The sequence below is a fragment of the Palaemon carinicauda genome, chromosome 17 (genome assembly GCF_036898095.1).
Source record: "Palaemon carinicauda isolate YSFRI2023 chromosome 17, ASM3689809v2, whole genome shotgun sequence".
Taxonomy (NCBI): Eukaryota; Metazoa; Arthropoda; class Malacostraca; order Decapoda; family Palaemonidae; genus Palaemon; species Palaemon carinicauda.
Window position 1 is genome coordinate 51,840,538 of NC_090741.1, and position 12,500 is coordinate 51,853,037.

Below are 12,500 nucleotides of genomic sequence, written 5' to 3' on the forward strand. Positions count from 1 at the left end.
GTGCCAAAAAAACTTTTTAATTATGAAAAACAAGACGTTTCGAAACCTACTGTTCCAAAGTGACGTATTCATGGCCGTCCACACCAGCAGCAGCAGCAGGTCTCCGGTTCCTTTGGCGTATATTGTACGCCTCAGGGGGATGCTGCGGATGCTGTGGTTGGTATTCCTGCTGGTGGTATGCCGGCTGTTGGGCATAAGCAGCTTGGGCATCGTACTCATGGGTAGGCTCCTCTTCTGGAGATGCGTATTGCACATGGTTCGTGTCTGTCTCGGCGTAGTAAGCTGCTTGCTCGCTTCCACTGCTCGAAGTGTCGTAGGCGTAGTATTGCTGTGGGTGAGATGGTCTGGTTTAGTAATGTGGAATGTTTGGGATAGATATGATTTATTTTTATTGCCTTATTCTTAATTTTTCTTATTTTGAATTACTGTTTTTTTATTTTATGCATATGCATTGTAAAGAGATATGTAAACACAGATATTTTTGTATGCGTATATATATATATATATATATATATATATATATATATATATATATGTATGTATATATACATATATATATATATATATATATATATATATATATATATATATATATATATATATATATATATATAATATATATATATATATATATATATATATATATATATATATATATATATATATATATGACGTAAAGGTTTAAATAAATGAGTGACTGACTAACTATACAATGCCTCGTATCACTGGTATCACCCAAATCGATTTCATTTACATGATAAAAAATTAGGTTAATGAATACGCAATAAAAGTGATTTGCGTTACTTGACACATTTGTCAGTTCCAAAGAATGTCTTAGTTCTAATCTCTTATTAAAAGGATCAAATTGTTAATTGATATATTCTCAACAGAATGAGCTGGTCCTGTGATATTATTAAAGGTAAACAATGTTTATCTCTTTTTCCCTATAGTATTTGTTATCATTTTAAAATCACAATTTAACATTGTTAATATCATTCAGTTTGTAATTATCAAATGCAAGAAACTCAAGTTGGTAATTATTAAATGCATATTTCTTAATAAAATAAAAAACTTCCAATCAGCCAGCGAGCAAGAAACTGAGTCGTTAAAAAAAAAAAAAAAAAAAAAAAAAAAAAAAAAAAAAAAAAAAAAAAAAAAAACCGCAGACATCACGGACGCATTATTTTTGGAAGATGTTAACTCTGTGTACACGACCCTTACCCGAAAGACCATTGAAATTCAAATACTTTTTATTGGAGAGAACAACACAAAACAAAACGGCATTGGTGAGTGCAGTAGCTCAGACAGATGGCTGTCAGACCAACGACAGTTATCGTCTCTTGCGTGTCGGATAAACTTCAGGATGGTCTTAAACTTTGGTTGGTCTGTATGTAACTACCAGAAACTGATAGTTGTTAAAACGATAAGCAAATGCGATCATTAAGAAACTTATACATTGAATATTAAATTTCTTATTATTGTCCTCATTCAATTAAAAAAAAAATGTCTAAGATTTGCTTTGCACATTTAAGATATTAGCATCACAGCAATTTAGATTACTGAAACACAATTACTCTTGGCATTTTAAAAACGATGCCTGTCAGATAAATGTATTTAATATTATTTAGATAAAAGCTTTCCTTAGCACAACATTTCGCGTACATCATATAAATGGAACACAATGCTTACAAAAACCACAGCATACACTCTACATGTGCTTCACGCTATAGATAATAATCCAACTTGCTTGCTTGTTGTAGATTGCTCAGAGCATTTCTCCAAACGGGGTCTCTAGCTCAGGGCAATCTACTACAAGCAAGCAAGTCAGGTTTATCATCTATAGCATGAAGCATAGGTAGAGTATATGCTGTGATTTTTACCATCCTTTCGTTCACGCGGGTGGATGGTTAAGTCCGTGAGAAGCGAGGTGGTGTCCTTCCTCATTCCTCCATGGGTGGATGGTTAAGTCTGTGAGAAGCGAGGTGGTGTCCTTCCTCATTCCTCCGCGGGTGGATGGTTAATTCCGTGAGAAGCGAGGTGGTGTCCTTCTTCATTCCTTCGTGGGTGGATGGTTATGTCTGTGAGAAGCGAGGTGGTGTCCTTCCTCATTCCTCCGTGGGTGGATGGTTAATTCCGTGAGAAGCGAGGTGGTGTCCATCCTCATTCCTTCACGGGTGGATGGTTAAGTCCGTGAGAAGTGAGGTGGTGTCTCTCCTCATTCCTTCGTGGGCGGATGGTTAAATCTTGGAGAAGCGAGGGGGGTGTCCTTCCTCATTCCTCCGCGGGTGGATGGTTAAGTCTGTGAGAGGCGAGGTGATGTCCTTCCTCATTCCTCCGTGGGTAGATGGTTAATTCCGTGAGAAGCGAGGTGGTGTCCTTCCTCATTCCTTCGCGGGTGGATGGTTAAGTCCGTGAGAAGCGAGGTGATGTCCTTCCTCATTCCTTCGCGGGCGAATGGTTAAATCCGCTAGAAGCGAGGTGGTATCCTTCCTCATGCCTTCGTGGGCTGATGGTCAAGTCTGTGAGAAGCAAGCTAGTGTCCTTCCTCATTCCTTTGCGGGCTAATGATTAAATCAAGGTGGTATCCTTCCTCATTCCTTCGCAGGTGGATGGTAAAGTCCGCTAGAAGTGAGGTGGTGTCCTTCTTCATTTCTTCACGGGCGGATGGTCAAGTCCACGAGAAGCGAGGTGGTGTCCTTCCTCATTCCTTCGCGGTCGAATGATTAAATCCGCGAGAAGCGAGGTGGTGTCCATCCTCTTTCCTTCCTTCGGTCTTGTCTCCTCAGTGGGGGTAATGTTGCCCTAGGGAAGAATTCTACCTGACATACCAACAGTGTTAATGAACGACCTACCTGTCCATTGTGGGGGTAAGCTGCAGAGTCATAATCGTAGCGATAATCGTACCCCTGGTTATGCTTGTCCACCCAGGCCTCAGCTGCGGGCTCTGGGGTACTCCACCAGCTGAAGAGATCGCTCCAAGAAGGAAGCCCTGCCCAGCCGTTATTTCCTGTTCGTCTGAAAGGGTAAAATGGGGCATTATAATGTTATTTTTTCGCTTATCTGGTTTTTGTTGAGGTAAAAGTAATCATATTCACCATATATCGGTAATTTCCTAAATAGTCTTGCTCACCTAAGATAGGTGAGCAATTTATTTATAAATGAAATGTTCCACCAAAGCTGAGCAATATAATAATGTTACACTCCTATGTCTCCCAGAAGGGAAGATACAAATTGTAAAGTGCAAAATAAATATATCTTGATATCTTATCTAACTTTGACCCGAATTATCACATTGACTTTGCATATTGATGTCATTAAATGATATAAGGTATTTATGAATCGTAAATCCAATAATTCAAAATTTAACGCAAATGTTAGATTAATTTTAACCTTTAACCTGAATACATAACCTTTGAATAAAAGAGTTAAAAGGTTATTCTTACAGTTTAATTCAGACTTGACCTTTGAAATTTAAGTCATACTTTGATTTTGTGACCTCTGAGCTTCAGGTATGACCTTATCATTGACCTCAACTATGACATTAACAGCCCTCTACTCCTGGGCATCATTAGAGAAATATAAAACTAAATATTATTTTTTTTGCTTAATATAGTTTAAACACATTTTGAAAATTAATCAAATGCACGAGGAAATAATCATGCAAAAAGAGAAGTTTCATATAAACTATTTTCAATACTAAGTGACAAAAATCATGGAAAGCTTATTTTTCAACCTTTTGCTCGACCTTTGCCTCAATCTTTGACCTTAACATGTTTTAATTGGCGTGGGTTTTAATACACTCAAGTATGAACCAATTTTGAAGTGTCTATGACAACGATGTCCAAACTTATGGGTGATTACGTGAATTGGACATTTTGCTTGACCGTGACCTTGACCTTTGACATTGAATATCCAAATTTTAATCATTTCCAGCTTTTTACGTAAATCAATCACTACAAGTTTCATTACTCTACGAATAAAATTGTGGGTAGGAGGCTATTCACAAAAAAAAAAAAAAAAAAAAAAAAAAAAACACATGCACACACACAGGCAAGAGGGAAAACATAACCTCCTTCCAAATTCGTTGGCGGAGGTAATAAAAATGTTTCTCTAATGGTCAAATGGAACAGTATTGAAAGAACAGAAGTTCAGGAATCATAATGGTCACTTGAATACTCATTTAGTACCGTCGTAGTTTACTGTACTGTTTTATTCTGTATATTCATAGAATAGACATAAACTTCTTCATAAGTAAAATATCTTTCGGAACCTTTTGTGTGCGAACTTGGTTGAAGGTAGTATAGATAAGGTGCTTCAATTTTTAAACACAGCTAATAAAGAGGAATGAATAGAGAGAGAGAGAGAGAGAGAGAGAGAGAGAGAGAGAGAGAGAGAGAGAGAGAGAGAGAGAGAGAGAGAGAGAGAGAGAACAAAGCCTAACGTTTGACTTCGATCTGATTAACACGCTCCTTTTGTGTGATCAAACATCTGATAACCATCTATGCTGCTGTTTAACCGAGCTGGACTTATGCCAGTACATGTTCTTGGTCTTTTGAACATTCGTTTGTTCACAGTATTGACTTTGAGTACTTTAATGTTACCCATTAGAGCTAACATCCGTCTTGTATGGATGGTTATTAAGGTTTTAGGTATGAGAATTTATTTTAAGGACGAATACACTATTTTGAATTTTTTGGACATTATTAGTCCCCATTGCTAGTTAATCTGAGACCTGAGACCTATAGTAAATCTCTGAAAAAATTATTTCTTTAAGAATGAGGTCATAGTTATATATTAAAGATTAATTCTAACATTGTTACTGTTCTTAAAATATTTTATTTCAATAGTTCGATACTTCTCAAGTAGTTTATTTATTTCCTTGTTTCACTTCCTCACTGGGCCATTTTTACCTTTTGGAGCCCTTGGGCTTAAAGCATCCTGCTTTTCCAACTAGGGATGTAGCTTAGCTAGTAATAATAATAATAATAATAATAATAATAATAATATTGTCACGTGAGCTTTAGTACTAATTGGTGGTCACGATCTAAATATTAACTAGATCTATTTCATTTGCTGTTGTCATTGTTTTGCGTAGAAGCGATTTCAAAAAGGGATTTTAGAAATGAGCCATTTCGTGATTATTTCATCATTGGTGATAGTAGGATTGTTGTTCGTCATTGCTATTGTCATAAATTTGATTATTATTTGCATAATCATCGATGTTTATATTATCACTATTACTGATAATGTCACTCTTATTCAGTATTGAAATCAATGTCTTCATTATCTTTTTTATATCGCGTTTCGAAATCTTTATTTCATAGACTAGATTACAATATCTACGAGTTAAGCCAAGCGCAACTCACCAGCAAAGGCTGCGCAGTCGAACCAACAAGGTTATTAGGTTGAACAAATAAGGGAGGTTTTCTGTTAAGAAATGTTAAGTTAGCTTAGTGAGATGGTCGGTGGCTGCCATCCTGTGGCTCCATAGATCAAGCTTCACTGAATCATCAGCAGCCAATCCCTTGTCCACAATGGGACTAAATTATGTGGAGGGTGACCTTTATAAATTGAGTGGAAGCTGTCATTTTTAAATTGATCCTAGGGTGACCTATATAAGTTGAGTGGAGGGTGACCTTTATAAGTTGAGTGGAGGGTGTCATTTATAAACTGGGTGGCGGGTGACCTTTATAAATCTAGTGGATGGTGACCCTTATAAAGTAATTGGAGGGTGACCTTTATGAAGTAAGTGGAGGTAACCTTTATAAATTGAGTTCAGATGATCTTTTTAAATTGGGTTGAGGGTGACCTTTAAAAACTGATTGGAGGGTGACCTTTATAAAGTAAGTGGAGGGTGACCTTCATAGATTATGTATAAGGTGGCCATTATACGTTGAGTGTAAGGTGACCTTTATAAATTGAGTGTAGGGTGACCTTTATGAATTAATTGGAGGGTGATATTTATCATGTAAGTGGAGTGTGACCTTTATAAAATGAGTGGAGGGTGTCATTTATAACTGAGCGGAGCGTGACCTTTATAAATTGAGTGGAGGGTGACCTTTAAACCTTCCAGCAACTTTCAGAATTCATAATATAATTTATTTTGTTTATTTCTTTTCTTCAGTCATCATTTCACCCACGGCCTTTCTTGCTCTCAGTGGTCAGCTAACCTTGTGATACCTGTCTTGCAACCTCTTCTCACCTTTCCCGAACTTTGGAATTTTCTCCACATTCTGTTTTCCCTTACTTAAAACCTTCCACTTGTCACTACTGTCAATGATACATATTTATATATATATATATATATATATATATATATATATATATATATATATATATATATATATATATATATAAAAGCCATATATATTTTTGATACATTAATGTCTGGATTCTCTTAACGACCTCGGGATCAGAGCCCCAGGCGAAATCACACAAAGACAAGAGCTTGGCTCCAGCCGGGAATCGAACCCTGGTCGGCAAGCTTGTATAGACAGTGACTAAGCCACTTGGCCACGAAGAAGTGGCCAAGTGGCTTAGTCACTGTCTATACAAGCTTGCCGACCAGGGTTCGATTCCCGGCTGGAGCCAAGCTCTTGTCTTTGTGTGATTTCGCCTGGGGCTCTGATCCCGAGGTCGTTAAGAGAATCCAGACATTAATGTATCAAAAATATATATGGCTTATTTGAATATGAAAAAAACACGTAAAAATGTGCAAAATTTATCATATATATATATATATATATATATATATATATATATATATATATATATATATATATATATATATATAGGATGAAACTTTATTGGCTCGAACTCTTAGAGACGGTACATATCTTGTACCAGGACTTGCTGATATTACTTTCTTCTTAATTTTGGAATAAACGAATGAAATTTTTCACTGGAAGACCATTATTATTTTACCTATTGTTCATATTATCCTTATTATTCAAAATCTTTCAACTTAGTTAAAAATGTGATAGGTATTTTTGGTTATATCGTCTTGAAAAAAAAGTCTTAATGGGAAAGAAATAAAAAAAATTATAAAAATTTGAGTTATCATATCATTGCTATTTAAAATCTTTCAACTTTTTTAAAAATGCGATAGGTACATTCGGTTATACAGTCTTAAAAAAAGCCTAATGGGAAAAGAATAAAATAAATATAATAATTTGAGTTATGTCACCTTTAAGATACCAAATAAATGAACAGTTACATTGCAACAGGAGACACAATTTCTACCGTATTTCTACGAGACATTTCTTGGCGAAGGTGAACACAGTGGCACCGAAGGTCACAGTCAATAAGTAATATATGAGCAGCGTGTACGACGTGAACAGTGAACAATTTTTACTACAGACAATCCACCTCCGTTAAAGTTAGTCATAAAATCAGAATCTGTGAGGTCTTCAGCTGTCTCTTGGTCTGCAGAAGCCACTGTCACATGGGATATGTGCTCGTAAATTATCTATTGACTGCAACCATCACTGCTGTCATGTTCACCTTAGCAAGGTAATATCTCGTAAAGGTTAAAGGTTAAAAGTTAAAGGTTAAAGGTTAAAAGTTAAAGGTTAAAGGTTAAAAGTTAAAGGTGTCTGGTTTAAGTTCTAGCTTCATCAGAATAGATGCTTACCAGAACTTCATCCAGACAAGCCCAACCGGCCCCCGCCCCACTATACTACCTAAACACAGGAGGGGCCTCCCCAGCAAAGAGCTTAAACTCACGGTCCCGGGCTGGGATCGATCTGGTGCCATGCGAATGCTAGGCAAACACGTTAGCACTGTACTACTTAGCAAGGCAATGATAGGTTAAAGGTTAAAGGTTAAAAGTTAAAGGTGTCTGGTTTAAGTTCCAGTTTCATCGGAATAGATGTTCACCAAAACTTCATCCAGGCAAGCCCAACCGGCCCCCGCCCCACTATACTACCTAAACACAGGAGTGGCCTTCCCAGTATACAGCTTAAACTCACGGTCCCGGGCTGGGATCGATCTGGTGCCATGCGAATGCTAGGCAAACACGTTAGCACTATAATAGCAAGGGGACTATCAATATCCAAATGGAAATAAATCATGAAGTGTGTGTGACAGTATCTGATAATTACTTAAGGACATTTATATTTGATAAAAGTGGCATAGAGAAACAGCTTGATTGTTTCAGCAGACGAGAAGAGTTGCTGAATTAAGTACTTGTTATTTACATGACCCTTTTGATAAGTTTTTGCGTTCATGTTGATTGAATATGATGGCAATAATGTTCATTTCACTGTCAGGGACATCCCTAGACAGTCCCTAAAAGCTCCCCTGACCAGAGGAAATTTCTCCAGGCCTTTTCTCCACACAATCTGTACTATGTATACCTACTTCTATTTTATCTTATCTAGAAGTAATTTTAGCCCAAAATAGACACTAAAGTAATCTAGCCCACCTAGATATCTACTCTAATTTTCCGAAAATGTGTGCTACTTGACCTTGAAAAGTTTATCTTTGACCTTAATCATGTTATTTATGGTCATTGGTGATGAAGCCATTGAGCTTATCAGACCCCAAATCCTTTAATTAGACTACGAAATCCCTCTTTTAGCCTGAGCAAAGACCATTTTCGTTTATTTCGTAGCCAGATTATGCTATTTGACCGTGGAATTTACCCTATTGATCTTCAAAGGGACATTCTAGTAAATTTATGTTAGCACAATTGACTTCACCATCCTCAAACCCCAGTATTTTGATACCAGGATCAGCTCTGTAGTCCATCTAGAAAACCAATTTTAGAGATACACGAAAGTTAAATCTAGCACCCAAATTAAATCTAGCACCCAAGATAATTCTAGCAATTTAGATAAATATAGCATCCAAGATAAATTTATCACCTAAGATAAATCTAGCACCCAAATTAAATCCTTCACCTAAGTTAGTTCTAGCACCTAAGATAAAATTGTAACCAAGTCAATTATAGCACCCAAATTAAATCCTTCACGTAAGTTAGTTCTAGCACCCAAGATAAATTTGCAACCAAATTAATTCTAGCACCCACATTAAATCCTTCACCCAAGTTAGTTCTAGCACCCAAGATAAATTTGCAACCAAGTTAAATCTAGCACCTAAATTAAATCCTTCACCCAAGTTAGTTCTAGCACCCCAGATATATTTGCAACCAAGTTAAATCTAGCACCCAAATTAAATCCTTCACCCAAGTTAGTTCTAGCACCGAAGATAAATTTGCAACCAAGTTAAATCTAGCACCCAAATTAAATCCTTCACCCAAGTTAGTTCTAGCACCGAAGATAAATTTGCAACCAAGTTAATTCTAGCACCCAAATTAAATCCTTCACCCAAGTTAGTTCTAGCACCTAAGATAAATTTGCAACCAAGTTAAATCTAGCACCCAAGTCAATTCTAATACCCAAATTAAGCAAAGGCGTCTCTAGACAACTTGTAGAGGGGTATTATTATTATTATTATTATTATTATTATTATTATTATTATTATTATTATTATTAGCCAAGCTACAACCCTAGCTGGAAAAGCAAGATGCTATAAGCCCAAGGGCTCCAACAGGAAAAAATAGCCCAGTGAGGAAAGGAAATAAGGTGATTCGAAATCAATGCCAGACAGTAATATGTTCACTACAATCTCTTGGTGGTGTACTGACAATTGTTATAGCGGTGACATGCGATGATTTTCAAGCTAAGAGACACCTCATAACGTCTCTAATCTATTTGTATCAATCTTTCGTAAATTTTCTATACAGGTCGTTATTTTAAATTTTCTATACAGGTCGTCATTCGAGTTGCCGACAAATGGTCCCGGTCAATTGCAAACAATTTCCATTTAAATCAATCGGCTGAAACCAATTTCCTATTAAAAAAAATTACATGAGGATCACTGGAGCCACTGGAACTGATATGGCTCCGGCCAATTGCAAACAATTTCCGTTTAAACCCATCACCTGAAACCAATTTCAATTTAAACCAATCACCTAAAACCAACTTTTCCAATTACCTGAGGATCACTGGAGCCACAGGAACCGAAATGGCTCCGGCCAATTGCAACCAATTTCCATTTAAACCAATCATTTTAAACCATTTTCCAATTACCTGAGGATCACTGGAGCCACAGAATCCAAAATGGCTCCGGCCAACTGCAACCAATTTCCATCTAAATCAATCACCTGAAACCAATTTCCATTTAAACCAATCACCTGAAACCAATTTTCCATTTACCTGAGGATCACTGGAGCCACTGGAACCGCGAAGATAGCCGTAACCGCCATGAGGCCGGCCAATCCGACTCCGGCGATTCCTGCGAGGTCGTTTGCCTCAACGGACATTTGGGAGAAGTCTGGGAGGTATTCCATGAGCTTCGAGCCTGTTCCGAGTTCTCCAAACTAGGAGAGAGAGAGAGACAAAGAGAATCCTATTTGAGTAAAATAAATCTGATAAGGAAGTCATGATATATTTATATATTCATTACCTTTCTCCAAAATAGGAGGTGAGACAAAGAGAATCCTTTTTGATTAAATGAATCTGGTGAGGAAGTTTTGGTATATTTATACATTTACTACCTTTGGATTGCTTTACTAACATGAGTTGTGGCTTGATTTGTAATGATAATAATAATAATAATAATAATAATAATAATAATAATAATAATAATAATAATAATAATAATAATAATCCAAAGTGATTGAGCATCATTGAAATTTTCATAGAACTTAGATGTCTTATTCTAAGGGGTATGGGGGTGTAAAAATTATTATTATTATTATTATTACTATTATTATTATTATTATTATTATTATTATTATTAGTAGTAGTAGTAGTAGTAGTAGTAGTAGTAGTAGTAGTACTATTATTATTATTATTATTATTATTATTATTATTATTATTATTATTACTAAGCTACAAACCTAGTTAGAAAAGCAGGATGCTGTAAGCCTAGGGGCCCCAACAGTGAAAATAGCCCAGTGAGGAAAGGAAACAATGAAAAAATAAAATATTTCAACAGCATTCAAATAAATATTTCATATATAAACTATAAAAAACTTGAACAAACAAGACGAAGAGAAATAAGGTAGAATAGTGTGCTAGGGTGCATCCTCAAGCAAGAGATCTCTAACCCAAGACAATAGAGGACCAGGGTACAGAGGCTATTGCACTACCTAAGACTAGAGAACAATGGTTTGATTTTGGAGTGTCCTCCTAGAAGATCTTTTAAGTTTAGGTGGGTCTTTTCTGGAGGACAGCCTTTATAAGTAAATCTATAACGAGAATCATTTTCAGAAGGAAAATCTCCCCACATTGAACTTTAAAAAGTAAATTTTGTATAAAAAATTGAAACTGCTAAATTTCCTACAATAGTAAACGTTATCCAAGTAAGACTTTACAGAGGTCAATATATAATAGATTTCCCACATCAAAATGATGTTAAAAATCTCCCCACATTGAACTTTAAAAATGAATTTTATATTGAAAAGTGAAACAGCTAAATTTCCCACAATAGTAAATGTTATCCAAGGAAGACTTTACAGAGGCCAATGTCTAATAGATTTCCCACATCAAAATGATGTTCATCAAATTTCCCACAAACTAAAATTGATTAGATAATTATTACCTGTTCAGCTGAGGCTGGTGTAAAATCCACTTTGCTCTCATCTGCACGGGATGAATTACCAGCTGTCTTAGAATCATTGACAGAAAGGTCCTCTCTACTGTCTAATCTATCAGAGGGTGTTGTTACGTCGCTCTCATCCTCCAGGGCATCCTCTTCATCCCCTTCTTCACCCTTCTTCTCCGCGAGGTCCTCTATCTTCTCTTTAGCGGCCTCTTTCGGGGCCTCCTCATTCGTACCGAGGGCGTTCGAAATGAGCTTCGCCAGATTGGAGGCTATCGGGGACGATAGGATGGAAGGAGTTTCGAATTTGATCTGGGGCGCCCTGCCTGATGTCGAGGAGGACGACGAAGACGCTTCTGAGGCTGACCTTGAGAACTCATCTGCAGTTGGGGATGGGATGGCCTCGAATTGCTTCTCGAGGACCGCCAGGACATCCGTCAGTTCTTTGCCTTGACAGACCATTGATAGAAGGACTATGGTCCCAACCACTGGAAGAAAAGGAACGAGGATTTTAATGTTATCTTAAGTGAATTCTGTTTTCTTATAGGTCTATTGAAAAGCCTACTTGAAGTATTTTACTACCAAACACCCAAAGATAAAAAAAGAAAATGATGAAGACATAAGAGATGAATCCGCCTTGACCTCAATGGAACAGGAGACTCAAGAAAAAAGAAGCAAGAATAGGGTTCCAAAGCCTTCCAGTAGAGGAAGAATATAAAGATACAAGTTATTTATATTCCTGCCCAAGAACTCGTTGCAACAGAATAATGCGATTTGCAATTTTATGGTAATTGTTTATGCAGGTCTTGAACTATGTTATATGATGTCAGTATGAGTGCTAAGTCATTAAATAGTTAACAAAACACATATATATATATACATATATATAT

The 12,500-nt window shown here is 36.6% G+C and overlaps 1 protein-coding gene across 1 annotated transcript in view; it reads right to left on the reverse strand.

Moving 5' to 3' along the window:
- The window catches only part of LOC137656076 (uncharacterized), a 35,523-nt gene that overhangs the window by 11,013 nt on the left and 12,010 nt on the right, over nucleotides 1-12,500 (reverse strand). The window contains exons 2-5 of the mRNA XM_068390249.1: nucleotides 11,611-12,098; nucleotides 10,221-10,384; nucleotides 2,853-3,015; nucleotides 51-328 (exon numbers count right to left, since the gene is read on the reverse strand). Of these exons, the coding sequence (XP_068246350.1) occupies nucleotides 51-328; nucleotides 2,853-3,015; nucleotides 10,221-10,384; nucleotides 11,611-12,098 (1,093 nt within the window). The remainder of the gene's footprint in view (nucleotides 1-50; nucleotides 329-2,852; nucleotides 3,016-10,220; nucleotides 10,385-11,610; nucleotides 12,099-12,500) is intronic.